The sequence below is a fragment of the Molossus molossus genome, unplaced genomic scaffold, assembly GCF_014108415.1.
Source record: "Molossus molossus isolate mMolMol1 unplaced genomic scaffold, mMolMol1.p scaffold_m16_p_13, whole genome shotgun sequence".
Lineage (NCBI taxonomy): Eukaryota > Metazoa > Chordata > Mammalia > Chiroptera > Molossidae > Molossus > Molossus molossus.
The window spans coordinates 44361859-44378779 of record NW_023425348.1 but is presented as its reverse complement, the minus strand read 5'-3'; the positions used below and the strand labels follow the sequence as shown (position 1 = coordinate 44378779).

The following is a 16921-nucleotide window of genomic DNA, read 5'->3' as shown; positions in this document are numbered from 1 at the left end:
CTATATTATTAAAGGCAGTGATGCCAGTCATAATAATGAAAAGAGCAACATATTAGGTAGATATAAAAATTCTAAAAGTAGTAGAGCTTCAAAACACATGCAGCAAAAACTGACAAAACTAAAGGGAGAAAAAAAATAAACAAATGTACAATCATGACTGAAGATTTTAACACACAACTCTCAATAAACAACCACCTTAACTCAATTGATATTTATGGAATGAAGATTATACCCCCAAACTGCAGAATACACATTTTTTCTAAATTTATTTTTCTTAGAAAGAAATTTAGTTTTATATGCTTATATTAAAAAGAAGAAAGGTTTAAATCATTGGCCTACAATTACACTAGTTGGGAAACTAGAATAAGAGAAGCAAAATAAATTCACTGTGAGTAGGACAAAAAGTTTTGAGCAGAAATCAATAAAAAGGAAAACAGACACATAATAAAGAAATCCAGTAAAACCAATAGCTAGTTTAATAATAAAACATTCAATAAAAGGGATAACTTCTATTTTAGATTAATATGAAGAAAGAGACAAATTACCAATTTCAAGAATATAAGAGGGACCCATAATACATCTATGGTCCACTTTGTACAGGGTAAGAAGATCATTCAGTGGAAAAAGGATAGTCTTTTCAATAAATGGTGTTGAGAAAATCCCTATTTCATACCATATATAAAGATTAACTCAAAATAGATCAAAGACCTAAATGTCAGAGCTAAAATTATAAAACTCTTAGAAGAAAACACTTGGGGAGTTTAGCTGCTTGCCTTAGAAGGGATGTAAGCAGAGTACCTTAAAAGTTGCCTGCATTTCAGACTTGAGTAGGGCTCAATTAGTGGGGTTTACAGGAATTCAAACAGGACATGGATATTGGCAAACTATGTTAACATAAAACATGTTAAGGAAAAACATGTTAAATCTGTCCTAGGGACTTGATATCTGCTGTATTCTTAGGGCTAGAACATTTCTCTATACTGTAGCCTTACTCTTCACCTCATTAAATTCATTGATTCAGATCTCAGCTTAAATACCAATCTTTCCAGAACCTTCCCTAATGCCAAATATTAGGTTAGACCCTCACCCTCCCCGATCATATACTTCACAGCACTGTGAATTTCTTAGTAACACCAAACATGCTTATAATGTGATTATTTGCCCAGTATTAGTCTTCCCTGTAGGTGATAAGTCCCATAAGGGCAGAGGCCCAAGATTCCTTTACATAGCTGTATACCTGGTGCCTAAAACAGAGCCTGATACATGGCAAGTGCTAAATCAATATCTGTGACTGAATGGATGGACTCCTGCCTTGGCCTAAACTCACTCCACTTCCCCTACCCTGCAAATTCCTAAGCCTCCACACCTGTAACGGAGAATTAGAAGTCTGGCCTTCAGGCCAGAGCAGCTGGCATCCCACCCTCCCATCTGTGCCCTTGAGGGAATAGGTAGAGAAGCAAAAAGTCACCTTGTTGTAGGCCAGGCTAAGGTACCTCAGCTCTGGGAAGGGTGGGGCCAGAGTCTGGTTCCTGGCCTTCAGTAACTTCACGGGAAGAACCTCGAATATGGGAGGAAGTGCACATACCTTGGTTGTCTTAGAAGGAAGAAAAAAAATAAAAGTCAAAGTGCCTTGATAATACAGAAGTTGAAAGCTGCTGAGGATCAACTGACTCTTCCTATGGCATGTGGTGGAAAGAATGACCATTGTAGAGAGGCTTGTCCAAAACATACATCTAGGATCATAAAGGAAGATGTCTCCAAGGGCCCAGAGTTCTGGCTCCAGTTCTCTGAGGTCACATGAGAGCTAATTCTCCAGCACACATAGTTCCTGTTCCAAGTTCTCTGAGGCCAAAGGCTAATATAGCACTGGTGTAGACATCAGAGGTTCTTTGCCCCCACTTCCCACACTCTTGTCTTACAGCAGCTTATCCTGAACTGGACCCTCCCTCTACACAGTTGGGCTAAAATTTCTCCAAAGGACAAAGGGGAAGTTGCTTGAATTGTTAAGGGGGCTTTTCCTAGTGGGGAGATGGAGAAGAGTGACCTGAGCCTTGAACATCTGGTCTGCTGGGTTAGCTCACATCCTACAGTGGAGGCTGTTCATGCCAGGATGGAATGAACAGCTAAGTCCTGAATTACTTCAGTCAGGCTGCAGGGCCTGAGTGTGGCCCAGTGTGCATCTGGGTAACTTGTAGGGTCCTGGCCTCTCAACACAAACCAGGTTGCCTGAGGGTCAACATGTTTGATCACACAGAAAATTGAAATTGCTGGATTAACCATGCCTAACTCAGTTCACTCACTGATCCCTTGTGTTACATGGAACCAAAGGAAATTACAAGGTAGATGTTGGGCTAATGACTAGGTTCAAGTGAACAAGATTCTGTTCCAAGCTCCATTAACTAATGTACAGTTAGACTTCATATTGTAAAAGAATAAATCAACATTTAGTGCATTAATCTATGTGAATTTAGGTAGTAAGAGTCTACCTTAAAGGAAAACCAGTATTCCAGACTAACAAAAATAAAGTGTCTAAGCCAGTAGCACCAAGGATTAGACCATGGATGATGGTGAATTTGGCAAGAATCACTCACTTTTGGGGGCTCTAATTAGGAGCTAATGAAATTCATCCCGATGGCAGCCTCACTTCAATGCCAGCTTGATCACTTGGGGCAGCAACCTCAACCTACTGAGTAGCATCTGAGCATAATGATGTGGCCTGTGGGCTCTATGAGGTCACAGACCTGTTTGTCTGGTCTACCACTGCACGCTCATAGGAAAGCCTTGTTCAACAAATCACCTTCCCTAATGTGTATGTATAAATGTCTCTCATGGCTCCATTAGCTTATTTTTGTTTATTAAAAGTAATGTTCTAACTCAAGGACACAAATATAAAACAAACAGTTCTTACTTCTGAGGTTGAAAATCCAGGGTAGGATGAGAACACAACCTCTGAAACAAAAGAGAAACAGAACAAAGGTGGATGAGAGCATGGAGTGACTCCAGAGAGGCCAGGATCTAGGCCTACCACCCACTGTGTATAGCAGGGTGCCCCTTAGAGGGGTCCTCAGCTGTGACATCTGTCAGGTAATAAGCCCTCTGCACTTAAAATAAAATCCAAACTCCTTGGCAAGGCCTCTGAGGTCCTGCCTGACCTGACCCCTGCCTACTTCTCCAATCTTTATTTTTTTTGTTAAGCCTCAACAGAGGATATTTTTCCATTGATTGTTTTAGAGAGAGGAGGACGGAGGAAGAAAGAGAGAGAGAGAGAGGGAGACAGAGAGAGAGAGACAGAGAGATGAGAGATGAGACACATCTCTCGGTTGCCTCTCGCGTTACCCTGACTGGGGCCAGGGATCAAACCTGTAACCTGGGTACATGCCCTAGACCATAATGAAACCCTTGACCCTTCGGTCCGTAGGCCTATGCTCTAACCACTGAACTGAATTGGCCAGGGTATCCAATCTTATCTCATGCTACCCTGAGCCCCTCAGCCGTACATGACCTTTTGGGGCGGGGTATGTGCCCCTAGCGGGAATCGAACACAGGACTCTCTGGTCTGCAGGCCGACGCTCCAACCACTGAGCCAAATTGACCAGGGCCATACTTGACCTTTTTGACTTTGCAACATGCATGCTCCTTCTAGCCTCAGAACTATTGGGCAGTCAGTACTGATCAGAAGGCAAACCAACGTATTTTAGAAGAGAGAAATGTAGAAAAAAGATACTCTGTTAGAAAATTTGAAAATACTATTTATTATATTAGTATAAATAGAGTATATTAAGACATTGAATTCAGGAGAAAGACTAAGAATAACCAGCAGCGCAGTAGTAAGGAAGAGGCTGCAGAGTGATTTAATTCTTGGGACCATCAGAATGAGATGAGCCAATCAACAGCTGAGCTCAGTCTAATAAATCAGAGCATTGGCTGGGACCACGTCCTGTGCAGGCAACACTCACCTTTGCTCTGGCTAACGAGACCCCTTCCACATGTTAATATGCTGAAAAAGGTTACATGAAATAAAGTAAACAATAATATGGGTGGAACACTATATGGCATAAATAAGTTCTCCCCTAAGAAGGAGTTTGGGAAAGTCTGTGCAAGGAACAAAGTTGCAATTAGCAGAATGGGTCATGGTAACATGTGTGGGTGCAGAGGAGCCCTCCACATCTAGAAAGATAAGCAGCAGCACACTCTGCCCAATGCATGTCCTGCCCTTCCCTACAATCTCAGGAAGAGCCCCAGACAATCAGAACATCCTAAGATTCTGAATGGGGATTATTCAACAAAAAGATGGACAATTAAGACTCTCCTTATATTTGAGAAAAAATTAACACTATGAAACAGTCAATAAATATGAAAAACAGAAGAACCAGCATCTGAAAGGAAAACAAGATAATTTAGTTAACAAAAAGAATAAAAACTTAAAAATGGAATAATTGTATCCTCTGAGGAATTCATAAGGCTACAGTCGTCCCTCGTGTATCGCAGTTAATCTGTTCTAGACTCTAGCGGTTGCACCCGGTGTTGAAGGATTTGTGGGGGTGCTCGAATACATAGGCCTACAGTCCATACGTACAGTAATTTTAATTTTAATTGTAATACAGGGGTGTATAAGACTCAGACAACCGAGCACGCGCTGTATCATTTTCACTGTCTCGATCAACTTTTTAATGAATATATTTGAAAAAACCGCGAAAGAGTGAAGCCGCGAGAGTTGAAGCGCGGAGTGGTGAGGGACGACTGTATTTCATTCCTAAAACAAAAACAGGGGAGAGAAGCTATTAATAATTTTGTGAATTTAAAATAGGATAATCAAATAAAAGACTTAATAAATAAATGTGCTGGATAAATGAACAGACTCAGTTGAAGAGCTAATTCATAAAATGAAAGATTAAGTGGAGAGACTGTCTCAGAACGCAGTGTGAAAAGGCAAAGAAATATAAAGTATAACAGAAAAGAGGAATAGAAGGTAGATCCAGAGCTTTAAGCATATGATGGAACTTCAGATAAAGATGAAAAAAAAAATGGAAAGGGGAAAATAAAGAACATTTCTCAGTGGGGGGAAAAAGAAGGACATCTGTAATACTTCCAAGAATAAAGATAATTTTTAAAAATTTCTCCAAGATGAAGAAAACTACACATCTTGGCTCAAAAGAACCTTTAAAGTACCTCACAGGATAAACAAAAAGAGCTGTCTGTGTAGATGCACCTTAGTAAAATTTCCAAAGGGTAAAAGGGATATAGTAAATTCCAGAAAGCACAGATAGGTTTCCTACGGAGAGAGGAGAATCAGATTGACATGAAGCTTCTCACTGGCAACAACAGATTTAGAGAGTAATGGAGTAATATAGTCCAAGTTTTAAGGGAAAATTATTTTAAAGCTAGAATTCTCTATTCAACCAAACTAGCATTCAAGTATGGTAACAAAATAAAGGTGATTTGGGGATATTTTAGAAAGAAAAATCTACTACATGTAAACCCTCTTTGAAAGAATAATTCAAACAGAAAAGTGGAAAGCAACATACAAAAGGAAACCACCTTTGTGACTGTGAAAAAGGGAGTTACTTCTTAAATAAGAACCAAAGGCATAAACCATAAAGTAAAACTGAATAGATTTCTTGTTATGGGCTCAGTTGTATCCCCACCAAATTCTTATGTTGAATCCCTAACCCCAGAATCTCATAATGTAACTGTATTTGAAAATAGAGCCCTTAAAAAGATAATTAAGGTTAAATGAGGTTGTTAGGATAAGACGTAATCCAATATGAATGGCCTTCTTATTTAAAACAAAAAATAAGAAGATTAGCACACAGACAGTAGACATAAGGATGACCATGTGAGGTCAAAGCAAGAATGTGGCCATCTATAAGCCAAGGAGAAAGGCCTCAGCAGGAACCAAATTTAACAACACCTTTATCTTAGACTTCTGGCCTTCAGAACTGTGAGAAAATAAATTTCTTTTCATTAAGCCACAACTCACTGTGTTCAAGAATCAACTGTACTTGAGTTCCAAATCAGGCAAAACTCATCTATGGTGATAGTAGTCAGAATGGAGTTATTCCTGGAGGAGGTATGATTGGAAGGGTACATGGGATGCTAGAAATGTTCTATATTGTAATATGGGTGGTTGTTTAAAAAGTATATATATATAAAAGTTCAAGTTTTACACATCTCTACATTTTACTCTATGTAAGTTATTTCTATAAATAAATGTTTTTTTAAAGAAAACCTAGTGTGATAATGGCACAGTAATAGAGAACAGATCAATGGAGCAGAATATATAATAAAGGTGACATTTCTTTCCTTTTCTGCCTCTGAATGTTGCCGTCTGGCTGTGATTCTTGGCACTGCGGTGGCCATCCTGAGACCTCAATGGGAATCAACCTACAAGGACAAGCAAGCGGCCAAAGATGGCAGAAAAGAGGTTGGAAAGAACCTGAGTCCCTTGAGAACATCAGTGTACTCCAGAATTAACCATCTCTGGAAAGCCTTACCTCTGAGTTTCTTGTTGAGATTTTTTTAAAAAGTAAACTTTTAATTGGATTTTAAAAGCATCTTAACTGAGAACTAGTTGGGAAGTCACTGAAATAATTCACGTGAGACGTCCACCTCCCCAGGCCCAATAACTTAAGTGCAGGCAGCTCCCCAGGCAGCCACAGACGTTCAGAATAAACTCTCAGAAGCTTACTCTCACCACAGGGGCTCAAGTCTCTGGAACAAGGGGCATCACTCACCTGTCCGGTCATCATCCTTTTTCATGGGCATTACAGTATAATCCGGTTGCTCATCTGAGGCCTCAAACACCCATGACTTGGGCTGCAGCATGGAATGGGGGCCTCTCCAAGGACTCCCTCTGCCTCCAACCCAATCCCCCGACCAGTCACGGAACTGAACCTGCTGTAGGTACGGGATCCGGAAAATCCTGTTTTGGTCCAGGCTTAACTTCTTCAGTCTTCAATTAAGGAAAGTGAATACAGAATCACAGCAATAATTATACATCAGGGACACTTACCAAGTAACTTTAGGGAAGAAACATGGAATCAGTCTTGGACACTTACTCTTCTTGTGTGAACTTCAGCCAGTGACTTAGGCTCTCTGGGCCTCAATATCCCTATCTCTAAAATGGCGATAATATTTATTAACCTTTCAAGGTTCTTGTGAAGACTAAATGAGGTGATGTTAATGGCTTGGCACAAAGTAGTGTTCAGTAAATGGTAGTTGAATCCAAAGTTAATTTTTCAGGGATCTAAAGCTTAACCATTTAAGTGCCAGCATTTTCATTACTTCAATCAAAAAAGCAGTTAAACTTATCTGCTTCTGACCCTTCTTTTTCTGTCTCCTTTCTCAGGGTCAAGACCCTGTCTATGAAAATATCTCCTCCTAGCCTCCTTTCTCTTTGACTTCTATTCCAGTCACATGATAAGGAATGTCTTTATTGATGCTCTGCTTTTATGGCTGAGCGAAAGCTCAGAGGGGAGAAATGACTTACCCATGGCCACACAGCAGAGATAAGTGATGGAGCTGCAATTTAAACCCAGGCCTTTTGGCTTCCGGAGCAGCACTCAGGGTGTGAGCTAGGCTGGGGATTATAGACAGCCCTGCAGAGAGAGGCTGTGGCTTTACCTCCTGAGCCCGGCCAGGCTGGCAAAGCAATTGGGGTTGGAGAGTTTGTTGTCATCCAGCATCAGTGTCTCCAGGGCTGGGAACCTCAGGAGGTACCTCTTGCTTGTCAGTGATGTTACAGATGCCTCCCTGTGAGTGCAAAGATCTTGGTTAATGAGCAAGGGCAGGGGGAAAACTCCACGATCCCCAGGAAGAAATCAGTCAAGAGATCTAACCAGCTTGGAAACTTCTCAAGTGGCCAAGAGAGGTCCCTCAGAGAAGGACCGAAACATGTAGTTCCCTCCCCCAACCCCACTCATACATATAATACTCTGTATGGAGAAAGGTTCCACATATCACTGATAGGCTCTCTGACTAGGTTGTGGCAGGATGGGAGGGCACTTGTAGTGCTCATGGAAAATACCAGAGTGAATGAGGTATGGTCTAGTTGGGGGGAAGAAGCATTCTGCAGGGAGAACACTGCATATTGTGGGGTCAAGGCAGACACCTGGGTATGCTATATTACCCCAAGGATGCTCACCAGGAGACAATGGCTTTGACATGGACCACAGCTTTGCCACTGAGCAGGTGTGGTAAGTAGGCTGGCCACAGTGAGGCTAAAGTGACTCCATAGAATGCACACATCAGTAAAAATTTGAGAAGTCTCTTTTTAAACTTAAACTCTGAGGATTCCCAGAAACACCCTTCATTCTTCCCTTTCTCCCTGCCATTCTATCTAAAAATCAATGGAAAAATATCCTCAGGTGAGGATTAACAAGAACAAAAGGAATGACTTGCTTAAGTCTCATAGTTAGACAGTGGTAGAGCTCAAACTTGAATGGAAACTCCAGGCCCTGTCCTGAAGCAACTACCTCTCAGGTCACATCTTCAAGCCCCATGTACATTAAAGGGTGGGGAGATGGAAGGGTAGCTGTTGTCTGGGCCAGAGAGAGCTTGACGAAGAGAGGCAGTAAGTTCAAAAGTCCAAAAGGACTATAACAGTATACATAAAGTCAAGAATATTTCAAAGGAGAATTTAGAGAGTATATAATAGCCATTCGTTCATCCATTCATACACATTTCTTTAACAAACATTATGGGGCTCGCTACTGGGAATACAAAAAAAAAAAAAAAAGAACAAACACATCCCTCCCCTCGAGGTGCTTACAGTCTGTGCAGGAGGTGGACACACTGCAGGCAGTGGGACAACTGCTGTGAGAGAGGCAGGTACAAAGCTTGTGGGGGTCACCTACTCTGGTGAGGAGGACCCAGGCAAGGCAATGTTTAGCTAAACAATGAAGAATGGAGAGGGAATTTACTGTGCTCTTAACCACAGTGAGAGAGGGTGAGGAATAGGGAGAGAAACAGTCTCCTTTTGGCTGAACTGTAATATATTTAGAAGCTCTGGGAAGTCATATTTCCCATCATGGGGCCCAAAGAGACACAGGCAGCTCACCTGTACAGAAAAATGAGGTGAGTCACAGAGAGGATCAGATGTGAAAGCTGAGAGACAGAATTCTTTGAAGCAGCAGGAGTCTGTCAGTAGTGGAGAGGCTGAGGTTCCAGCTGTTCAGAGTGATGCTATTTTTATTATACCTTCCCTTGGCCAAAGGAATTAATAGCATTTAAAACCTGATACTTGATACTTGAACTTCATTTTTTTTAGAAGCTTAGAGTATTCTCCTGGGGTTGAATTCAGGAATGGGACATTCGTGTGTCATTTTAGAAGCAGCATATGGATGGGAATTAGGAGCCCTAGGCTCTGGTTGTGGGGCTGCTGCTGCTTTGCTTGCTGTCAGTTCTAGCTGGGGTAGAGCATCTATGGGCCTGGTCAGTTCTTTTATTTGTATGATTAAAGTAGATTTCTTTTATTCTACATTGTAAAACTTTGGCTAAAAATATTGCTCAACAGACTGAACCAATGGCTGCAGCAAACAAGATGAAATTTAGCAAGTTCTAAGGTCCGTTCAAGTGTCAGATCAGCCCTGGCTGGTTTGGCTCATTGGTTAGAGTGTTGGCCATGAACTGATGACTCCTGGGTTCGATTCTGGTCTAGGGCACATGCTTTGGTTGCAGTTCATCCCTGGCCCTGGTCGGGGTTGTGTAGGAGGCAACCAGTGTTGCCTCTCTCATCGATGTGTCCCTTTCATGTTGATGTTTCTCTCTCTCTCCTTCTCTATCTGAAGATAAATAGAAAAATATCCTCAGGTGAGGATTAAAAAAAAAAAGTCAGATCAGCATCTGTGATTAAGATACAGAAAACCCATCATGCCAAGCACAGGATGATGGAGACATGGATTAACAGTTTGCTTGTGAAGAAAAAGACTTATGATGTAGCTGCTAAAAAGCTACTGCTCTTTTAGGAGGTGTTAGGAACACAGTGATTAGAAAAAGGAGGTGACAATCCCCCTCTGCTCCGTGCTGGTCAAGCCTGAAAGAGCCAACTTGTGTGGTCCAAGGGGGAAAGGGAATAGGCCTAATGGGAGAGAGCTCAAGTGTCAGCTGTCAGTCAAAACAAGTATGAGAGTAGTGTAAAGATGGAGTAGCTCGATTATGATGCTTCTCACTCACCCAGACAGAGAGAATAGTGTGATCTATCCAGAAATGGAGATGCAAACAGTTCAGAACAGATGAGATATATCATGAAATGGAGAAAGGTGAAGAGAAAGGAGGATGGAGAATAAGCAGAGTCAGTTCAGGAAAAGCTTGTGATGGATGTTAATGGAGTCTATCTTCAGCACACTGAGAAGCTGCTAAAGGACTTTAAGCAGGGAGGTAGTAGAATCAGGTGCATTTTAGAAACATTACTTTGACTGATGGTAAGGAGGATGGGTTAGGAGGTAAGAAATTGGATACTGAGACCAAACAGGAGGATAACAGAAATGGGCAAGTTTGAGAAAAATTTAGGAAGTACCATTCACAGCATCTGCTGACTGAATGGATGTGAGGTGAGGAAGGGAAGAATTCAGGCCTAGGCCCAGGTTTCTAGCCTGGACAGCTGCACAGTGGACAGAGAGCAGTGCCTACCACTGAGGCCCACACAGTATGGGCATGGTGTGATGAATCTGGCATGGTAAGTTTATAGCTCAGAAGATAGAAATGAGGCAGAGAGATAACTAAGACTTTGGACAAGATGAAATCACTAAAAAAGAGTATAAAGATTAAGAAAAACAGCAGGTTAAGAGAGGTCAACTGGGGATCACCAACATTTGAGAAGTTGGTAGAGGAAGAGGGATCTACAGAACATATTGAGAGTGGAAAGAAAATGACAATAATTTTTGTCTGGAGCCTCACAGCCTTCATAATACAATTATTTCAATGGATACTCTGATGTAACTAGGGTGCATTTATTCTCCCCATCTTATATGTATGGAAATAGAAGTCTGGAGTAGTGGAGACTTGCCTTACTTTATGTAACAAGACTTCCCACTGAAAACAACGGGAATAATGAATAAAATATAAAAACAAAAGAGATCTATCATTTAAAAACATGTAGGAGATGTGAAGAGAGTAAGAAAGTATTACGCCAAAATCTAAAAATCCACAAACAGACAAAATGGATAAAAGACTTAAATGTGACTCATGACTCCATAAAAATCCTAGAAGAAAGCGTGGGCAATAAAATTTCAGACATCACACGCAGTAGAATTTTCACTGCTACAATGCCTAAGGCAAGAGAAACAAGGGAAAAAATTAATACATGAGACTACATCAAACTCAAAAAGCTTCTGCACAGCAAAAGAAACAGACATCAAAATGGAAAGTGAACCCACTAAATGGGAGAGCATAATTGCCAACGATACATCAGATAAGGGGTTAGTTCCCAACATATATAGAGTATTCATACAACTCAACAAAAGAAAGACAAAGAACCCAATTAAAAGATGGGCAGAGGACCTAAATAAACACCTCTCCAAAAAGTACATACAAATGGCCAAGAGACATAAGAAAAATGCTCAACATCACTAATCATCAGAGAGATGCAAATTTAAACAACTATGAGGTATCACCTCACAACTGCCAGAATGGCTGCTATCAACAAATCATCAAACAAGAAGTGTTGGTGAGGGTGTGTAGAAAAGTACACTGCTGGTGGGAATGCAGACTGGTGCAGCCACTATAGAAAAAAATATGTTTTCTCAAAAAATTAAAAATTGAACTGCCATTTGACCCAGTGATCCCACTTCTAGGAATATATCCTAAGAAGCCTGAAACAATGAGAAAAAATAAATGTACCCCTAAGTTCACAGCAGCACTAGTTACAATTGCTAAGGTCTGGAAACGGCCCAAATGTACATCAATAGATGAGTGGATAAAAAAGCTGTGGTACATATACACAATGGAGTACTATGCAGCTGTAAGAAAGAGAGATCTCTTATCCTTTGAGATGACATGGAGGGACCTGGAGAGCATTACGCTACATGAAATAAGCCAATCAGAGAAAGACAAATACCACATGATCTCACTTATTTGTGGAATATAATGAACAAAATAAGCTGATGAACAAAACAGACCGAGGGACAAAGAAAGGAGCATGGTTCAGACTGACAAACTTCAGAGGAGGGGGGTGGGGGGGATGAACGAGATAAACCAAAGAACTTATATGCATGTATGCATAACCAATGGACATAGACAACAATGCTGCGGGGGTTGGGGAGGAGGGCGGTGGGATTGGGAGGAGGGTGTCTGGGGCGGGGGGAAGGAGAAACATCTGTAACAAAAATAAATTAATAAAAATTGCAAAAAATAAAATAATAAAATAAAAGTCCAGAGACAGAAACTGAGCACAAGAAGCCACTTTTGTCTTGAGGACATTTGCTGATCTGGCTGAAACAGAAGGAGGGGCCTATAATTGGAATGCCCTATATGAATCTGGGATCCTAAAGAGATACACCCTTGGAAGAGAGAACCAGAACCACATCCATTTCCCTCATCCCACAGTCAGGGGAGGACTGCCTTGGTGTGAACAGAAAAAGGGAGTAGGGAGAGCAGACTGCTACTCTCACGAAACTGTAGTTCAAATTTGTATCAGCAAAATGATTCAGAAAATATCCAGCTAGTTTAGTTTAGTTTAAAATGGTTCCATACTGAGTGCCCCTAGGAACCTGGCCAAAATAAATGGAAAGGTTTGTGGCAGACTAAATAATATAGGCCAACTCTCCCAAGTATAAATTAGAAAATACAGACAAAAATATATACGTTACAAACAATCTTCTTGCCCTGGCCAGTTTAGCTCAGCGATCAGCCTGCAGACCAGAGATTCCTGGGTTTGGTTCTCGCTAAGGGCACATACCTTGGTTGCAGTTTGTCCCCGGCCCCAGTTGGGGTTGTGTGGGTGGCAACCACTCGATAAGTCTCTCCTGCATGGATGTTTCTCTCTCTCTCTTCTTCCCTCTCTCCCTCTGGCTCTGTCTGAAGATAAATGTAAAAGCAAAACAAACAACAACAACAACAACAACAATCTTCTTTAAGTCATCTGGGAACTAACCAGCTGTGAAAAACCGGGAGGGTCAATATTTGGAAGAAGAGATGCAAAGGGGTTCATGTTCTACTTGGGGTCACTTTTCCACTAGGACTGTGCTGAGATGTGAGAAAGCCTCACAACCAGAGTGAAGGATCTAGGAATTAATGATGAAAATGAGAGTAGCTCCTCTAACCAGTATGCCTAACAATCCACTCGCAGCATTTTTGCTTCTTATCCTGCAACTTGGAGCTCTTCTGAGTTCGAGGTCTTAGTTTCCTAAGGAGAAATGCTTTTACAGGGAACACAAGAATAGTTCCACTTAACTGGAGGTTGAGTTTGCGACTGGCCACTTGGGTTCTTTGTTCCACTGAACCAATCAGCAGAAAAAGAGAAGTTTAGTATATTGGTTGGGAGATTGATACTGTTTATCAAGAGTAGATATGATTGCTGTTATACTTTGAGGGCAAACAGGAATCCAGGGGATTATCTGGTATTCTTTTTAGAAGTGTCAGGGTCAGTAGTCAAAATTAATGGAACTTTTGCAAGATGAAAAGAATTCTGGAGAGAGATGGTAGTGATTGTTACACAGCAATTTGAATGTACTTAATGCCACTGAAGTGTACACCTAAACATGGTTAAGATGGGAAAGCTTCTGGCAGGAAAAGGGGGAGGATCGGAGTTAGCCCTTGGAATGGATACAGAATCTACATAAGAAGAGAATGTCATGGTCTTAAGCATGGTATCTTGAGTCAGACTTGGTTCAAATCCTGGCTCTGCCACTTACTAGCTTTGTAACTCTGGGTGAGTTATTTAACCTAGCTGTGCTTCAATTTCCTGATCTAAAAAATGGGGTTAATAATAGGACATAGGGTTGCTGTGAAGATTAAATGAGTTAATACGTGTTAAGTGCTGGGAACAGTGTCTGGCACATAGTAAGCACTACATATGTGTTATTTTTATCAAGAGAGGAAGAATCAGTACATTCTGGCCAGAGGGCATGGCCTCAGCAAATGTGCAGAATGTGAATTTGCAAAACTTATTTAGAAGGTTCTTGAAGAATAGTCTGACAAGAGCAATATCCATAATTTACCAGTAACAAATCAGAGCAACTTGCCAGACACCTGTGTCTCTCCTATTGGCACAGAGGAGTGGGGGACACCCATCTGAGGCTTCCCTATCGTCTGGGGCCCTGCTCCCATGGTTGCCTTTCCTGGGAGCTTCGGTAGATGGCATTCTCCCTGCTTTGAGCACTCAGAGCCTGTCTTTAGAACACTTCTGAACTGCTTTGGAGTACTGCCTTGGTTACTTGTACCCAGACAAAGTTCATGAGGGAATACACAGGATAGATTCTTGGCTGCAGAACTTACTGCTCTGTGACAGCCAAATTCGGTGGCAAGGAGGTGAGTCCATTGCCTGTGAGGAGCAGGACACGGAGGTGTGGCAGAATCCCTAGATCACAGATGGCCTCCGTAGCCAGGCTGTTGAAGGAAAGGTCCAGGAACTATGATGCAATGATAAAGATGGGAGAACATAAGTACTATGCGTGATAATGATTTTCATACATGAGGTGGGAGCTAGCTAGCTTTTTTTTTTTTTTTTTTACCTTCGGAGGTTTGGGAATTTGGGAGGCATTACCCATGGGCTAAAATAATCCTGACTCTCTGGACTAACATTTAATGTCTACTAGAATCAGTTCCCAACCTATCTGCCAGCCTAAGTTCCCACTGCAAACCTTTATTTATCCTTTGATGCCAGCCAAAGTGACTCCTCCCCACTCATTGCCTTCTCTCACATAGAGATCTTGCTTAAGCCTTTCACTCAACCAGGAATGCCCTTTCTCCATGTATCTCAATCTAAGCCCCAGAAGACTAGCTCAGAAGCTGCCTCCTTCTAACACCTTTCCTAATTATCTGGCTAGATGGAATCTCTCTCTCCTCTAACTTAGTGCTTTGTCTAGCCTGCTCTGGGTTGGGGGGGGCGGGATGGGGGGTGGTTTCTCACAGTAGGCCAGGTATCTACAATAGCTGGAAACATGTCTGAGGGATAAGGTATTGGTGCATGGATGTGCCTAGCAGAGTCCTGGCACACAGTGGTAGACTAGACCACAAATTCTCTAAGGTTAAGGGCCATGCCACTGTATCTCTGTATCCTTGTTACTAGCTTAGGACCTGGTACTAAGTAGGTGCACATAAAAAATCAACTGAAATAAACTGGCTTATGAGGATAATGACTCCACTTGTCACTCCATCATCAACTACCTTCTAACTGGCCACCCAGATTAATGAGATAGTTGACAGGGGCCAGGGGACCAGTCAGGAAACTGAGTTTCTCTCAACAAAGACAAAAGGAATCGGGATAAATGATATCAGCCCAGACTATGTTTTCTCTCTTCTGAGCCTCTCTAAACACTTACTTTAGCTCTTATGTACAAGTCGGCTCCTTTCCTTCTCCTCCCCCTACACACACCTATTGGAGTCTGTTGAATGGAGCCAATCTCAGCATCTTATCGAACTGGTGCAGGAGCAAGGTCTTTGGTCAGCCACTTAAGTATTGCATAGTCAGACAGACATATACAACTGACTGCAGGTCACTGCCAGAGGAGGACTGGGTTTGGTCTGACTCCACTGTAGTAATGGGTTTTGTAGACCTGGGTTTAAGTCCTGGCTAACTGTGCGATCTTGGGTAAATTGCCTAACTTAAGCTTCCTTACCTATAAAGTGGAAATACTAATGGAGGAATTAGTATTAGTAATGGAGGAATTCTTGTGAGGAATTATGTAGGTAAAGCCTTTATCACAGAGTCTAGTGTACAGAACATGCTTAGTTGATGTTGACTGTCATCATCATCACCATCCGTTTATTAAAGGTCCCTAGACTGAAGGTTTACTTTGAACCAGTTCCTGCCCTCTGCAAGTTCACCAACTAGTCAGGCAGCTATATGTATATGTATATGTATATGTATATGTATATGTATATGTATATGTATATGTATATGTATATGTATATGTATATATGTGTGCATGTATATGTGTATATATGTGTGTGTGTGTATATATATACACACACATATATATATATATCTAGAGAGAGAGATGTGTGTGTGTATGTGTGTGTGTGTGTGTATGTGTATGTGTGTGTGTGAAGTAGCAATGCTGCTGGGACAGATGTCTAAGCACAGACCAGTGGAGGCACAAAAGGAGGAATGGTCAGCTCTACCAGGGGTGCAGACAAGCTTCACAGAACAGGTGACACTAGAGCTGTCCTCAGAGACTAGTTGGTACTCACCAAATTGTTAAGAGCAAAAAAAACATGCAGTGTAGCAAGTAGCATACATAGAAGCCAGGAGGCAGAAGGCAGCCTTGTTTGTTCTGATAACTATAAATGATCTGGCCATAATTAGAGCCCATATTATTAAGAGAGAGCTTGATAAGACTGGACAGTTCATGACAGGTGCCAAGCACCTAACAAGTGCCAAGTTCATGCCGCCAGCAGCAAATTCCAAGTTTTGAGAGTTCACACAAAGGCCGGTCTCACTTGGCAGAGAAGCAAGCCTTCAAGGAGAAAGACCTAGAAAGCTAGCTCTGATAAGCACATGTAAAGGTTGGGAAAATTCTCTTCCTCATATACATATGTGGGTAGTCAACAGACTCCTTAATATCTTTCATACTTGTTCCCTCCAAACCATTTTCCATACAGTAGCCACAGTAGTTTTTCTACAACACAGTACTGATCCTATTACTCCTCAGTTCCAAACCCTTCAATGGATTGCTGTTATCCATAGGATAAAGTTCAAATTCCTTAGTAAGACTTCCAAGGTTCTCTCTGTTACCTCTCCAGGCTCATCTATCTACACTCT

General features: G+C 41.6%; 1 protein-coding gene across 10 annotated transcripts in view; it reads right to left on the bottom strand.

Moving 5' to 3' along the window:
* XRRA1 (X-ray radiation resistance associated 1) overlaps positions 1-16921 on the bottom strand; it is a 64492-nt gene that overhangs the window by 26284 nt on the left and 21287 nt on the right. For 3 of the 10 annotated variants that reach the window (XM_036258030.1, XM_036258032.1, XM_036258031.1), the window contains exons 6-10: positions 14434-14567; positions 7624-7752; positions 6735-6952; positions 2909-2949; positions 1469-1594 (exon numbers count right to left, since the gene is read on the bottom strand). In XM_036258030.1, the coding sequence (XP_036113923.1) occupies positions 1469-1594; positions 2909-2949; positions 6735-6952; positions 7624-7752; positions 14434-14567 (648 nt within the window). Of the gene's footprint in view, positions 1-1468; positions 1595-2908; positions 2950-6734; positions 6953-7623; positions 7753-14433; positions 14568-16921 lie in introns of those variants that run through there. The other 7 variants (XM_036258036.1, XM_036258038.1, XM_036258040.1 and 4 more) reach the window with 4 other exon arrangements.